At 41.7% G+C, this 16,547-nt stretch overlaps 1 protein-coding gene across 5 annotated transcripts; it reads left to right on the forward strand.

Annotated features, from left to right (window-relative positions):
* Positions 1-5: 5 nt before the first annotated feature.
* On the forward strand, positions 6-15,292 carry RB195_013860 (uncharacterized protein; the record flags this gene model as incomplete). Of its 5 annotated transcripts, none has more annotated exons than XM_064203863.1 (24): positions 815-823; positions 1,023-1,145; positions 1,811-1,918; positions 2,655-2,788; positions 4,874-4,980; positions 5,162-5,244; positions 5,342-5,434; positions 5,555-5,574; positions 5,689-6,160; positions 8,934-9,007; positions 9,078-9,200; positions 9,250-9,272; positions 10,208-10,369; positions 10,457-10,594; positions 11,359-11,417; positions 11,475-11,532; positions 11,592-11,703; positions 11,803-11,875; positions 12,813-12,917; positions 13,048-13,221; positions 14,019-14,185; positions 14,721-14,866; positions 15,036-15,202; positions 15,257-15,292. In XM_064203863.1, the coding sequence occupies 24 exons, from the start codon at positions 815-817 to the stop codon at positions 15,290-15,292; spliced, it is 2,766 nt and encodes a 921-aa protein (XP_064059743.1). The 5 variants fall into 5 exon arrangements, with proteins under 5 accessions (XP_064059742.1, XP_064059743.1, XP_064059744.1 ...); XM_064203864.1 differs by having other exon boundaries at positions 10,214-10,369; XM_064203865.1 differs by lacking the exon at positions 9,250-9,272 and adding an exon at positions 9,965-10,028 and having other exon boundaries at positions 9,078-9,192; positions 10,214-10,369.
* Positions 15,293-16,547: the final 1,255 nt, after the last annotated feature.

Below are 16,547 nucleotides of genomic sequence, written 5' to 3' on the forward strand. Positions count from 1 at the left end.
GAGAGATGAGCGAAACCACCCCTGTATTCACAATCTACGACTCGATACAGGTGTACTCGAGAGGAAATCCATACCGCCTCAGATACGTGGGTTGATGCCTTCAAGAACGGTCTTTACGCTCTGAGAAAGTCTTTTTTGCGCGCCAAACTGGAGGTCGACTAGAGCAGTGTTGAGTGCCCCTCCAACCACATTTTACCAGGTTTTTGAATGTTATGAACTACAAACAAAGCCACTTCAATAGAACCAATGCTGTTGCGCTGAGTTCGAAGGGAAAAAGATGAATGTTCACGAAAAAATAGTTTTTTTCTGCGAGGAGTTATATTGGGAGAAGCAAAGAATCGTCTTAGCACGAGAGTCCCGGCGAAAAAAGGTAATTAGAACAAAGAGTATGATCTTTCTGTGATGAGCATCAACAGTTTAGTTAGGGACGCTTTGGTCGGAGGTTCTCCAAAAACACTCTCTGCAGGACAACACGAAATTGTATCTGACGATCACAAGAGAAAAAAATTCCACCCACAGGAAAGAATTGGAAATCATAAGGAGAAAGCTGCAAAGCTGTAGGCTCGCGTATCGGTAGTCTGTACAGAGAGTCGACGCGCAGAAATACCATTATTCTTCGGACGCACGTGACTGAGAACTCGCATAGAAGAAAAGGAGATATAGTCCTTACTAAGAAAAATAGAAAAACGTAAAGACAAAGTACATTTGTTGTCAAAAAAATTTCAGGAGAAGAAGGTTCTCATGGACGGACAGGTCTGATCATTTTGATACAATTAGACTTCTCATCAATTCCGCTAATTCCGCCTAATGGGTCATGAATGCGGTTGGTCGTTCTTATTTGACTTTGAAAAAAGTTGTCTGCACAGGCGCCAAACGTTTAACCCGGATTGCTCTTTTGATTGTGGCAAAACAGTAGAAATAGGAACCGTGCGCGAAACACACAAAGACAGTGTGTTCCCAGATTCGCGTCGCGGTCACAGTCTTCTGACCTCGGCTGGTTTGGCCACCTCGAATTTTTCCAGATAACACTTCCTTATAATTCGAATGACGCTCATATATGGACTCATAAAGATCCCGATCTTCAGTTGATAGAGCCAAGAATACTTGCTTCCATTAATAGGAACTATCTCGTGTATGGAAGAAAAGTGAGCCCATACCATTCTTTGCAAGAAAATGTCCGAGATCAGGGTAGAATGTAGTTGAGGGGACGCTCAACGCTGCTCCAATCGAACCGCACATTTTAAGCGCAAAAACGTTCTTAGAGCAAAGAAACCATCTTTACCTGGCAAATGGTTTTCCCATCTGAGAAGGCGATTGTTCATCAATCGACATTTCATCACTGGAAGCAAGTAGCTGGGTTGGTCGGTGCCCTAAAACCCAACCATGTCTTGAAGGATCCATGGCATCTAGGGTAAAGCTAATGAGACGAAAAGGAAGATAGAGCTAGGAAGATGGAAACACTTATGCTTTAAATCGGTCAAAACCTTCCAAACAGATTTAATGAAAGCGGATACCTTTGTTATATCATCTAGTAGTTTCAACGAAGCCCAAAATAGGAAAAGAACTTAAGAGTTGCTGCGCATTTCACACTTGACAGTTAGGAACGGTCTTCGCGCTCTAGGTGCGTTTTTTGCGCTCTAATTTAATTAGTTATTTTATAATTCAGTGCACTTCGAGTGCAGTTCAATTAGAGTGGTTTGAGCGCGGCAAACTTCATTTTACCCCGGCAGTAGGAAGTATCGGTTCTTATGAAAAGGAATAGAGAAAAGGCGACTTTATTACTGTAGTTGTTGTTTACTACAAGTTCTAGGTCGGTCGTCCTTCCCTGAACCACCAAGTGACAATTGTCAATCACGGAGAACATCCTATAGCATTCAAAGTAATGACCACCGATAACTACGCGTACTTTGTCAATCAGGTAGGCAGACCCTCCTAACATTTCACTGATTGGCAGGAAGTAATACTTTGTAAAAAAAAGACTGTAAAGTAGATAAGTAGAAATTGCACCTTGCTAAAGCTAAATCTGAGGGAATTCTGAACATGTTACCGTACAGCAATGAGAAAGTGCTCTCTGGAACAAATATGACTTCGAGCGCAGTTCCTTGATTTCTTAACCATTCTGGTGAATTAAACAGAGGAATTAAGTAGTCATGGTAGGGTGAAAACACATGCAGCTCAGTAGAGATGATGACGTTCACGTCATTTCAAGTTAGCACGTCATCCTGTGCTAATAGTCGCGCTAAAATAGGAGAAAAACCAATACTTTGAATAGTCTTCAAATGTCAATTTCAATTTGAAATGTCTTCAAATTGTGGCGGTATCGAAGGAATGCAGGTGTGAAATCAAGTTTGAATACTCTCCAAATGTAGTGCTGCCACATTTAAGAACAACAAATTCCTTCACCAATGCTTATACTATAAAAAAAAGAACTAAGAAAGCATGGGTTAAAAAATACATATTTAACTCCTCAGAGAGTGGCAGGACTTTTAATTTTTATTGGTAAGCGAAGGCAGGCAAAACGAACACCAGAAAAAGTCTGAAGTCCGGCTTTACTCGGACGTTAAGACTGGTACATAAATAATGTAAGGTCAGGTAATATTCATGAGTAAGCCCTACCACATAACACCGAAGAGATTTGTATTTTCATGCCCAAGGTATTTGGAATAATTCCTGGACGACATCTTCATGCGTTACCTCATGTTCGTGCCCCGAATCAGTTCACTCTACAAGTAAATCGAAGGCCATATAATTGTTTCTGTGATGAACAGCAACCTTCTCACTGGAATACGTGAGCTGACTTTTTTCTGTTTGGATCCTAGAGTTTTCTATCTTAAGCTTGGTGACCCCGAGAAGTTGAAATGACTCAGACAGAAGCAACACTCTCGATATTTTTCCAAATAATAAGCACTTCTATTTTTACGATCTGTAGAAATAAAATTGTAGAAGTAGAAGGAATCTACTCAAATTGAGCTGCTGTCTGATTTATCTTCATCCAAAAAGTTTTCGAAATCTTGTTCATTTGGGTCAGTCAAGGCTACTCTACTCACCAGGGTGGAGGCTGTTTGTAAACCACGCGCTCGACCACTAGTTGATTACTGGAATCTAAATGTTCGCACAGTGACTTCTACTTTACTTCAACTTTATGTTTTCTTCTTGTTGTTGTCTTGTTCATCTCCAGTCTTGCCGAATGGGCAAACATTATCTGAAATAGTAGATAGTCACGGCTGTAGTATAGAAACCTTTTTCTAAGCAAACAGCGCATAATGATCCTGACCAACGAATGCCTTCATTTTCAAATGATCAGCAAAATAGTACTCTCAAATAAGAGCATTTGCTATGGGCAGAAAACTTGCTGCAGTTCTTGCCATTTGCTTTATGAGCAGAAACAACCAATAATCGAACGTTTTCCACAGTACATAAAATCCACCCGAAAACAACCAAAAGATGGTTGGCTGCCTTACTCGAATGCTCAAATAAAAGTGCACAGTGGCATTGCGAGTGTGAAATGGTATCGCAAGGAAAGCTCGAAAAATATACTGATAAAGGCAACGCCAGCTCATTCTATTGGCATGAAAAAGGCAATTATACGAAATATGGTCAAAACAGCAACAGCAATATGCACAGAGGATAGAGAACGGGAGGAATCACTAGAACTAGCCGTGAGCATAGCTAGTTCAAACGGTTACACGATATCGAAATCTAACACCCAATCTCGAACTACAAACAAGACAGTGAGGATCCCACGTGAAAGTAGAATTCCACTGTGCATCCTCTTCCCTTCTGACTCCTTAACTGCTGCTACACCGAACGGACTCTTGCGAGCACAGTTGCAAAATGATATTGTATTGGTGAATATCCCAAACGACAGCATCAAGTTCGCAATAGATTCTGCGATAGCCAATGTGTGTCAGAGTGTTGCGTTGTTTGTCTGTTCGGTAAGACTGGAGATTGCATAAAAATCCGAGTCGTCTATCGAATAGAATGTCTAACGTGCAACGCTTCTATATTGGAGAAACTGGAAAGATCCTGAACCTGTGTATCAAAGAACATTCGACTGATAAAATGTTTGAAATGAAGCGTACAATATTAGCGTACGAGAAAGAAATATCTGCTAGGAAGGCATAGGAAGCATTCTGGATTTCTGTCAGGAACCCAGCCATGAGTATAAAAAAGGAGTGCTTAAAACGTTAGTCCAGCAATAAAGTTTCACCTAAACCTCGCTGGGATAACAAGAAAACATAAATACACTTCCTAATGCCGAGTTTTTAGGTAGAGAGAACTTGGATATTAGTGGTGCTTTTTATTCGTTTTCCCATTCACTGTTCAACTTTCTATGATGATATTTGCTGCATTTTTGTTGGTACTAATTCGGCTATGTCAGCTTAAACTCGGTATTTCTATTGAATGTTTCCTCTTTAAAATGCAATTAAAGGCGGGTGCGGCGCAGTCGGTTAGAGGTCCGTTGCAGCCACACGGTCGAGGGTTCGAATCCGCCCTAGTGCTCACCAAGCCCTTCATCCCTCCGGGGTTGATAAATTGGTACCAGACTTGTCTGGGAGGATAAAAACACTAACTTGATCATCGGCTGGCCTCCGCAAGTCATTGTATAGGCCAACACGCGTTCCAAAACCTCAACGATTACGAATTCCAGTAAAACGCGTTGGCGCATCCCAAGTGGATTGATACGCCATTGACTTTATCCTTTATCCTTTAATGCAATTTCGCTTCCTGGTTGCCTTCTGCTGAAATACGCTTTGGTTTGAAGACTTGACTCTCGAAGGCCTCACATTGTAATAGCAAGCAATACTATCAAGCAATTTTGAATTGACGGGGCTCTTATAATAGCAAATCCTCTCCTCCCTATTAATTTTAGGCCTCGCAAAGACAAACTGTTCATTCTATTGGCATCCGTATTCTCATACAGCATTCCTCCTGCAGCTGTCTTCCAACATCAAGGAGCTTATGAGAAACTTCGGATTTGTCTGGAATACACTGGAATGCCTACTGATCCGGCAAAAGATACGTATGCAAAAACACTTTTATCACTTCTAGCGTGCAAATGCTAAAGAATGCAAAACAAAAACGTCGAGGAAGAACGAAAGACAAAAGAAAACACCACATGGTCTATGAATAACGTGAAAATTAATAAAATAGATTTCAGATGTTTCCCTGATTTTCAAACGCTTCCGAGGTTGGTGCACTTGGGATTTGGAGAAAAAAAAGGAAGGTTCTTGTGAGCCACTAGTAAGTACATGATCTAGCAATTTAAGAAAATTCATGAGAACTTGCTCAGTATGGCGCTCTGTGGTCTCTTACTTATTCATCAATGTAATTTGCGCAGGGTATGAAGAAGGAGGAAGCAAAAAACATGATAATGAACAGAGAGTGTCGTATTCCCCTCACTTTCGAGGAGATTCCTGAGCCGCCTCCAATGGCAAGTTCCTCTTTCCTGAGCAAGTTTCCTTCCATAAGAAATAATAGTTTTGCGGCATTTTCTCATCTCGCTTAGTCATGAAGCCAGCACAAACGTATGCGCAAGTGTATATGTTTTTAGGAGCTATCTAAAAAGAAGAAGTAAGGAATCACCGAAAATTAGACCACTCAATACGGGTTCTCTTATGTTTACGGGAACTACCTAATTTGCGTGTTTCTCCTCACTATTGCATGCTGCAAATAAGTTTCTTTCAGAACGTCCAAAAAGGATAAACACAAAGCAAAAATCGCGGATGTCAAGATGCATTCTTTCCCAGCCCTTCCTGTCGAAACGCAGCTACCTTCTGAGCGTCGAAGAAAATTCACCGGCAAACTTGGGAAGGGCAGCATGCGGGACGACAAACCAGCAATTTCACTTACTGCTCATGTGCAGAACGAAGTCTCCAAGATTATCGTACCTTCCAAATCAGCAAGGAGGGACATTTCCGGAGATATTCCCAAAAAACTTGCAACGACAGAAAGTGTAAACAAGACCGCAAGGACTCAAGCGTCTAAACTGGATCTTGAAGGTTCTCAGCATCGAAAGCCATCGTCTGAACGACATAAGTTGGGCAAGAGCACTATGAAAGATCTTAAGAATTTGATATCCCTGAAATCACAAATGATTCATAGCAAAACTAGTGCTTTAGTGAAATCTGCAGAAGGAAGGAAGCCAAGTCCATCTCAGGTAAAAGATGTCGAGGGAAATCTTTTTTCAGCAGCAACGCAGATGGACGTTGGCAACTAGACGCCCCTTTCTTCTCGTTTTTGACATTATCTACTCCACGTAGTTTTTGTTATAATAAAAGAATTCTATAAAGTGAAGAGTGCTCTTTACTCATAAAAAGTGACGAACTTCTTCTTTGCAGTTCGAAGCAGTCCGAGAGCAGAGCTAGTGGAGCAATGAGAAGAGGGAGTGTGCTCAAGTAAGAGTAAATGATGGTGTGTGTGGCGCCCATCTCTGAACGCTCAATCCAGCTACACAGCGCATTTTCCCGTGATTGTTAAAGGCAGCATACCACGAATCTGGGGTGGTACAGATTTCAGGTGGAGGTCGGGGTCGTAGATTATGGAGACCGGGTGGTTCCGCTCATCTCTCTCTGAATCACTGCAAGCAGCCGGCCCCTGAATGCTGCTTTGTACGATGCCTTCTATTGCAGCCCGCCACCGTAGTACGCGTAGCGTCCCCTTCTACCTATCCGGACAGTCCGAACTGATTTCCGACGAATCGCAGGGTGGACGCGGCGCAAGGGGTGGAGCGTTGCAATAGATGGCGTCGTACAAAAGAGCATTCTGGAGGCGGCTGTTTGCAGTGATGCAGGGAGAGATCAGCGGAACTACCCCCGTCTCCATAATCTACTCCGTATACGGATACTCCACCTGAAATCCGCACCACCTCAGATTCGTGGTATGCTGCCTTTAAGGGCCGCGTACCACGAGTCTGAAAATGTGAGGGAATTCGCGGGAAAGGCTTGAGATGTGGCTGTAGATCGCAGGGTCTGAGGTGATTCCGCTCATCTCTCCTTAATCGTCGTAAAAACGGCGTTGAAGATTATGGAAAAATGATCTGATCCACCCCGGTTTCCGTAATTTACAATCCCATCTCTTACTTTTCCCGCGGATTTTCTCACTACGTCAGATCCGTGGTCTGGCGGCTGTAATATCATGCTATATAATAACGCGCTTAGTCCGTGTGTGTGTGTGTGTGTGTGTGTGTGTGTGTGTGTGTGTGTGTGTGTGTGTGTGTGTGTGTGTGTGTGTGTGTGTGTGTGTGTGTGTGTGTGTGTGTGTGTGTGTGTGTGTGTGTGTGTGTGTGTGTGTCTGTGTGTGTGTGTGTGTGTGTGTGTGTGTGTGTGTGTGTGTGTGTGTGTGTGTGTGTGTGTGTGTGTGTGTGTGTGTGTGTGTGTGTGTGTGTGTGTGTGTGTGTGTGTGTGTGTGTGTGTGTGTGTGTGTGTGTGTGTGTGTGTGTGTGTGTGTGTGTGTGTGTGTGTGTGTGTGTGTGTGTGTGTGTATATATATATAAACTTTTATGTAAATGTATACTCCCAAATTTGCAAACTATCATGCTGCACAATAACGGGCTTATTCCGTCACGTATGTGCGTCTGTGTATGCGTGTGTCTCAGTCAAGAAATCCGAAAAAGAAAGGGAGACGGATACCAAGGCGTCGGTTTGGTGCGTTGGAGCCTAAACGCGGTAAAATTGGGTGAGACGGGTCCCACGGCGTCGAATTCGTGCCCCGGAGCCAGATAGCTGTAAAATGGGATGCGACGAGTCCCATGGGGTCGGAATGGTACGCCGGTGCTAGAAAGTTATATAGTGGGGAGTTATAGAGTTTCCACAACGTCGGATTGGTGCGCGGGAGCCCCAACGCAGTAGGATGGATTTCTGTGGTTCCTTCACATATCTATTTCCCAGCATGTCTCCCTAACGCTGCTAACATCCTTTCTTCGAAAAAAAAGGAAACGCACGTGCGAACGGCTGCTTAAATACAACACATAGTAGCCAACGGTTTACGCAATCTGACGTAGAACGTTATTTTTATCACTACGATAGTGATATTCACGTCTTCTTGTTTCGTGTTACTACGTCATTCTGTGCCAATAGTAGAAAGCGGAGCAAACTCATACCTCGACTAGTGTTTCCAAATTGTGGAGGTTTCCGAGAAACAATTATGTAAAATCAAGTTTGATTACTCTCCAAATATAGTACTGACGAGTTTGGGAAGAAAATCATAAAATCTCTTATCTATGCCTAAATTTTTGAAGAAAAAGAATTGAAAAGAGCGTTGATAGGAAAAAACAACTTTAATTTTACAAAAAATGTTGTTACTGTTGCTTCTTATTGATCGGTGAAGGCGAGCGAAGCGAATGGCACCACTCATCACTGCAATTAGCGATAGTCCCACCTTGGTCACAACTGCTGCCTCCACCGTGCCGTTTCGAGCACGTACGCGAATGCACTGTGCTTCATGTCGTTTTGACCTACGTCAACTCTACGTCTCTCTTGGGTTTGCTATCCCAATGCGCCTACGCAGCTGCTGAACGGCGAGCTCAAGACGCTATCTCGAACGCACCCACACACGCAATTGCTCCACAAGTAAAGTCGTCTTGAGCATAGCTGTCGTTGAGACAAACCACTAAAACACACTCTGGCCCAGATTTTGTTTCCGCGCCGCGTCACGGCAGGCCACATTGGAGCAAGGCAGCCTCGGCGCAAGCTTTTACCGTTTACTCCGCAATGGTGAGGAAATGTAAAGCTTTGTCCTTGCTTCACTTTCTGTCGTTCCTTCAGTGTCGTCCTTTTCAACAGTCATGCATCACTTTTGGTACGCTATTGCTCCTTTACAAATTTATTGCTACGTTGCTTATATGAAAGAGATGTGTTTCTTCTACAAACTTCCGTTCTTTTCTCTTCACGTATGCATCCACCTTCTGTCGTCTCTTCAAAGTCGTTCTTTAGGTAAATATAGCTTTACTTTCGATACATTACTGCTCTTTATTCAAGTTCATTTTTACGTTGCCTATATTTCACAGGTATGTTTCTTCTATAAACTCCTGCTGTTTTCTCTTCATGTGCACTTCCCAATTGCCGTCGTTTTTTCAGAGTCGCTCTTCGCGTCACTGTAGTCGTCGCTCGTAGTTTATACGTTGTTGTGCCCCTTCGGAGTAGCAACACAGCAGCAATAACCCGAGTACAGAGCAGTAGTGTTTCGAAAGAAGTCAGACTGTTTCGTAGTCTACTACCACGAAGTAGCTCAGCTGTCAGTATCGTGAAGGGACCATTCGAGTGAAGGCGAAGGTGATTTCACTCCAATCCCAACAGCCAAACCCATTGACCGCCTGTGAACTTGCACCGTGTTCCGGCTCATTTGGTTTTTCCAAATAAGCAACGTAGCTTTGAGCACTTGAAAAAAGGAATGCGTATCGGAAGTAAAGAGAGAATAATGTAAAGAACGACTATGAAGAAACGGGAGAAGATAAAAACGTAAAGCCATGAAAAAAAAAACAACAGAAGTTTATAGAAGAAACATACCTTCTCCATGTAAGCAACCAAGCAATAAATTTGAAAAGGAGCAATGGCGTACCAAAAGTGATACAGGACTATTGAGAAGAACGACATTGAAGGAAGGACAGAAAATGAAGCAAGGACAAAGCTTTACATGTCCTCACCATTGCGGATAGTACACAGTAGAAGCGAGGCTGCTCTGCTCCAATGCGGCCTGCCGCGACGCGGCCGCGGAAACAAAATCTACGCCGAAGTGTGTTTTGGGTGCTTGTGTCGTTGAGTGTGGTTTGATCTAATAGTTCGAACAATTTTGATCTAAATGCAACATTGCGGTTTCGATCAAATGCAAGGCGGCGTAGCTCTTCTTGTTTTTCCTTCTTTTCTCGGAACTTTACGTGACTTCATAGTAACTGCAGTGTATGAAAAAGAAAATATTGTTTTGTAAGGTGGTGGGTGCATGAGGTTTGTGCATTCTTCGTACACAGCGTCGTATCGGACGCCTAACTCTCGCAGAGCTTGTGCAAAAGTGTGGCTCCTACGCGGCTTTGAGTTCGTAAATTCTACTTACCTTTGTTTCCTTCTTAGTTGGTACCATACATATATATTTTGTTAAATATATATAGCAGTTCCACCTAACACCTTTTAAGCCGTTATGTCGCATCACATTTGTATTTCTTTTCGTATTTCTTATTTTCTGTTTTGTTTATTCTTGTACGAGTTGTTTTCAGTTTTAGAATTTGCAAATCTCGGTCAGAAATCGGCAAATTGTATGCTGCTTGGCTATCGTTGCTGCAATTTTGGTGCAGTGCGCTACGCATCATCTTCGCAGTACTATGATGCAGTCGTGGTCGGTGGTGGAATGGTAGGCAATGCAATGGCATGCGCAATGGGTTAGTTTCAACCATCGGTGACTCATCAGAGCAACATCAGGCAATCCAAGCATTATTACAGCTTCAGTGCAGAAGAACGAATTTCAGGTCAAAATCCCAAACTGAAATCAAAGCGTATTCTTTTGCTGGAAAGTGGAAGATCCACGTCTTTACCGAAAACACCACCTGAGGATTACAGCAATAGAGTGTCTGCAGTCGGACCTGCTTCTGCACACTTATTTAGAAGTGAGTTCTATTCGTTGTTTCATGTTTGATATATCTCCTCTTCCATCTATTCAAAAAGAACATTCCGAGAACTTCTGTTGATCACAGAGGAGTAAATGGCCGCAGTATAACTGAAGTAACGAGCTTTCTGAGTACTTATACCATTTAACTGATTAACGACATGTGGAGTGAAATCACTTTTCTGCTTATCATTTTTAACCTACAGTGATACCCATGTGTGGCAACTTGATTACAGTTAGTTGTTTGTAGTAAAGTTAACCAACCGAAGAGGGGAGCTTTTATTCTTTGCCTCGAAAAAAAGAAAAGACTCGAAATGATAAGAAACGCGCCCATATTTGACTCTACCTGGATTAGGGTTAAGACACGATGATTCTAAAGATGATGAGAGCATATCCTGTCGTTATTTTGTTCGTCATCATATCGTACAGTAGATCGTGCGATTGATAGCAATGTTCCGAATGTCCGAACATAGCAGCATAAAACAAGATTTGTTCACCACTCATTTTTTTCTATTTTGTCTAAGATATTGTTTGTTCGGAGCAAGAGATCTTCATTAAACAGATATACCGTCGTACTCACATATCTAGCAGTAATTGGAGACCACAAGTGTCCCTGTTGAATTATCTTTTCTCGATATTAGTTACCACAAAAAACCTTTGTTTGTCTAGTACCAAAGATGTAAATTTTCTCTTTTGCCTTTGAAACATTCGTCAATTGTGTGTATCTCTATTCCTCTCTTATGTTCTTACGATTATTCGTTTAAGAATTGGGAGTATGGGATAGATTGCGTGGTTACAGAGTGAAGAAGGTGAATCGTCTCCGGGTAAGTTGCATTATTTTCGCTGTTAACAAATTACCAGTTAACTGATGCTGGCTTCAGGTAATTGATAATTGCTCACGTGCAAAGTTGGAGTTTGACTCACCTATAAGAGACCAAGGTACGTGGAGATGTTTGCAGAGGATGATGGGTTTCATGGTTTTCTTTTTCTTTTTGTAGAGGTTGCTTACATAATTGAGAATAATGTGATCATTGGAGCACTGTACGATAAGGTGAAGGATGCTTGTCCCTCTGTGGAAATCAGGACTGGTGTTACTGTTAAAAAATGTAGGTTAGTATGTTTTTGCTAAGCTTGATAAACTATGCAAGCTTCCAAGGATAAATAGGTATGTGGTATGTAATTTATGGTAGTTTTCGAAGCTTTTTTCAGTGTGCCGTCAACGCTTAACGAAATCGCAACTATTGAGCTGGACAACAGTGAAAAGATAGAGACTTCCTTGGTTGTACGTTATGCTTCTTCCTTGATTTATCGTTTTCTTCTTGTTGCTCATTGGTCTATTTGTGGTAGTGGTGCTACATATATTAGACTTTTAGCAGTTTTCGAAGCTTTTTCCTCCCATAGATGCGATAGGTGGAACCTGTGCTCCGACCCCCCCCTCCCTCCCTCCCTCACTTTTTCGGGGGACTCCTTTACTTTTGGACAGTTCGCGAAAGAACGTCCTTCACTTTTGAACGGTTGGAAGTGCGATCCTCATCACTGAAGCCGAACACATTGAACCACCCCCTTCGGCTGAGGAGGGTTCGGCTCCTTCTCATTGCCGAGAAAACATACTTTTTCTCCTACAGAAAAGCAGTTTCTAGTCCCTGCAATATTTTTGCTTGTTTTCTTTGGCGCTGCGGCACGTTAATTTTTCCTCAGTGACAACGTCAGAGTTAATCTCTGAGAGAATTTGTTTGAGGATTTTACTGAAGAAGTTGGTCACAAACATCTCCGCACTGTAGCTTGATACATTCGACTTTTTCAAAAATAGTTTGTTACAGTATCATAGTCCTGCTTCTTTCTGTCATGCATAAGCAAGGCTACGAAAATGAATTTTTTTCTACCCGAGAAAATCCCATTTAATTTTTTTGGGGTTCTTGCTATTGTTTGCTTTTGAAAGTGCCTAAAGTCAGATTGAGATACTGAATACTGCTCTAAATTTTGAACTTGACTGCTTTATTTGAGCTTAGAGTAGAACTTTGATTAATTCTTTGACAGTGGACGGATTGTAGACTTCTTGAATTAACTACATTTTTCGAACTGGCATCATTTCTACTGATCAGAAACGGTCTCCAAAAGCGGAATTTCCACTTCTGGTTTTCTTTTTTAATTTTTTTACTATGGCAACAAGGTAGGGTAGTAGAAGTGAAAATACAGTTCTTCAGTTAGATGATATTCAGATTGGAGCCGATGGTGCACGTTCAAAGATCAGACAGGCCATGAATGTAGACTACACTGCCTTCAACTATGATCAGTGTGGAGTTGTGGCGACGCTCGTGGTTGAAGTGAGTCTGAAGTTTTCAGACGTTGGCCTCTTCTCTCTCCTTTCGTTATTTTGTGATGTGGAAGATTCCAAACTTGAAAACACTTCTACAGAATCATATGAGATGAATTCTAAGCGTTGTGATACCCTAGACTCCTGGTGAAAATGACGTGGCTTGGCAACGTTTCTGCCGTACTGGACCAATCGCCTACTTGCCATTAACTCGAACGCTTTCTTCTTTAGTATGGACAACTTCATCAGACGACGCTCAAAGGCTGTTGACTTTAACGAAAGACGAGTTTGTTGATGAGCTGAATCATTCAATGGTAAGCCTTCATCGATTTTGCAGTTGCCTCGCATACCTATTAATACAGGCACAGAAATCTAACATGGTCGATCAACGTATCACGTATTCTCGGACGTGAAGCACACTCTAGCGTCTTTTTAAATGTTATTAATGTTGTTAAATGTCTTGCACTCATGTACCCAGTACCGGAGCCGATACGTGGTGACACGCAACTAATAGGAGGAAACTACACTAGGATTAGGATAGCTAAGACTCCATGTATTTCTACTAACAAATCAGTCGTTTCGTTACTTCAACAAGATGAAAGGCGTGCCTAATTGCTGAGCTTACTTGTTAATTTTGTGGACTTTTGCATTGCTCAGTTCGTCTTTACTGATCCTACTGGGTTCAGCGTATTTTGCAGTCATTTATTTTGGCACTGTTGCCCTTGAATAATGCTCCTTTCTTTACAAAGTGACAGCGTTGAAGAGACCCAGATCCAGAAGTCTTAGATTTTCGCCTGACTGACGTGTGGTGCGAACATCACCACCTTATTTCCATCGACAATTGCACATAATATTGTTATGCTACCCAGAGAATGGAGCGAGCAACGGTTTCAGCCTAATGGTCCTTTTTGAAAATTTTAAAGATTCTAATAAGTGCCCTGATAAGTAGTAATATAATAATATAAGCGTATAATACGGTTCAGCTATAACCACTGACAAATTAGAAGAGCAGTCTTAATATTGACTGCAGTTTCTTTCTCTAAAGTAATAACTCATCTTTTGACAAACTATATTCGCTTTGTAAGTTTGCTCTGAATTATGCTGTCTTCAGTTCACAGAAGAAGATCAAAATGACTGTGTTAATAAGTCACTCTTCGCACTGTCAAGGCTACCTCTCATCTCTAGGGAGCATGGTCCCACTCCACAACCTCCTCATGTTGTTTCATTACAAGGCGACACTCGAGCTTTATTCCCTCTGGGTTTTGGACATGCTCACACGTGAGTTCCTTTGATCAGTTTTTTTTTCAGACTAACAACAGCAGAAAGTAATAGCATTACTGACTTCGTTTTATTTAGTAGTACTTTGCTCGACTCTTTAATACCTCGTTTGCTGGGATGAGTTATCAATGAAGTATACCATTCAAAATGTGATCCTGTGATGTTTGGGCTAATATAGAATTTACATGCTTTCGACATAGACTAAAAACTCAAAAGTAACGCTATAACAGAGAATCTGAAAAAAAAAGAAATGATCGATTCGAGTTAAACTGGGTATTCTATAAATTTAAGAGATGCAGGCCTAAAGAAAGTAGCGCTATCAGCATCTTACGTTTAGAGTCGCTGTCTTGCTTCGATGAGATTGTTTTCAGATTTTATTGTTTTTAGAATGGAATTCTAGACAAACCTCTAGGGCCTAGTTGTTGATCTCATCGTCACTAACTAGGATTATATTCTTGATGCCTAACAACTACTCGTACTGACTTGTTATGTAAACTCGTGTCAAAGTAAACGAAACTTAGCAATTATGATTTAGCTATGTGCACCCTCGTGCAGTACTAATTGGTGATGCTGCACATCGCATTCATCCGCTAGCTGGACAGGGAGTAAATCTTGGTTGGCATGACGTCATGGTGCTCAATAGTGTTCTATCTCGTGCAGTTACAGACGGTGGAGACATTGGTAAATTCATTCTTTTCTTTCAAATTCTTGGACTCACTGGAAATTTAGTCATTCCAAATATTTCGCGTTACGATGGGAATGGACGATTATCAGCTAATGCCCTTGCTTAGTCACGACTTAATAGTTTAGTTTAATGAAGTTGAGTAGTTTTAATGAAGGCATTTTCTAGGGTCTGTGACATATCTACGAGATTTTGACAGCCAAGCTCAACGTCATAATCTCCCAGTTATGGTGTCTTGCGATTGGTTGAATCGTCTATATCGCACAAATGCGGCTCCCGTTGTGATGATTCGCTCTCTTGGTCTTGCTGCTTTCAACAGGCTAACGCCATTGAAGGTATAACCATGTTCATTGGAAAGAAGACGCATGAAAAGATTGTCTTATTTTCAGGATTTTCTCGTCAACCGGCTGTCTACGCCAGTTTGATCTTGTAGATCAAACAAGTGTAATTTTGTTCTTCTTTCATTGTTTAACTATTAGCAGAGAAATATGAATAGGAATAAGAATATTTAACATTATTTTGTCCGGCAGTCGCAATTTAAATACTGTACTGTATAGCACACATAATTTAAAGAGGACAATGAGGAGGCATAAAAATTGAAAAATAGAAAAGATTGAGTCAGAATGTCGAGATAGGTTTTCTAACCGTTGCTAGAGCGAACTGCAAACATACTCCCATTTGATCAGGGTAAAGATTGTCTAACACTGTAGTCTGAACGAGATATACGAATCACCCATAAGGAACACAAGCTGCAGACAGTTCCACCAGTGCTGATAAAACACGCGCCTGGGAATCGTCGTCGACGGGAAAAGCGAGCAGTGCAACCTTTCATAGCAATATTGGTTTCGTCGAATGTGAGATAGCAGAATAGTCGCTCTATTCGTAATTTCCTGCCTCATCACCCTTCTATACCATATCTATGGCCAGCTACAAACTTGCATTTCTTCGATTGTCGCCATGTCACTGCGCTCAGTGGATATTGATCAACAGGCTGTGTGTTACTGATTCGACGGCGCTGGTGGGACCTTGCGGGGTGGCAGTTAATTTATGATATAAAGTTAGGGAAATTAGTGGGTGAGGAATTAACGATTTCCGGTAATTTGTCATAAGTCATGTTTCTTCTTACTTCTTCGTTCTTAGTAGTGACTGGGCTACCTCCATATAACTTATCTTAAAATCAGCAATGAAAACTAGTCAAAGGGAAAAAAACCAGTAAGTGGAGTGGGAAAATGAGCAGCACTTCTAGTCGCTGCGTAGAGGCTAAACGTTTGAGGCACTGAGTTTACGTAGGATTAGGATTGAGACACTGGATTAGGAACATATACAAAAGATTGATCTAAAGGGTTCGTCAAAACAGAACCTTTGTTGTTGGGTCCGTTGGGATGCAGCATGAAATTTTTTGAGTTTGCTTTACTAATTTCTCATTACGACTAAATCAAAGTTTAGATATTTGATTTAGACTGGATAGCTAGGCTTTGATCTTCTCTCCCTGAACTTTCCATATACTCGTTCAGATTTGGATGCCTGCATCCCAGACAGGCTGCAGCAAAGAAGTAGCTATGTTCCAAATGCCGTTATTCATCGTTAGAAAAAACTCTGAGAGGAGTAGATTGACTACTTCAGGATAACGAGTACTGCAAAATTTCTTCTACTTCTCTCTTTATCTCGATCACTGCGAGG

This window comes from Necator americanus, chromosome V, assembly GCF_031761385.1.
Source record: "Necator americanus strain Aroian chromosome V, whole genome shotgun sequence".
Taxonomy (NCBI): Eukaryota; Metazoa; Nematoda; class Chromadorea; order Rhabditida; family Ancylostomatidae; genus Necator; species Necator americanus.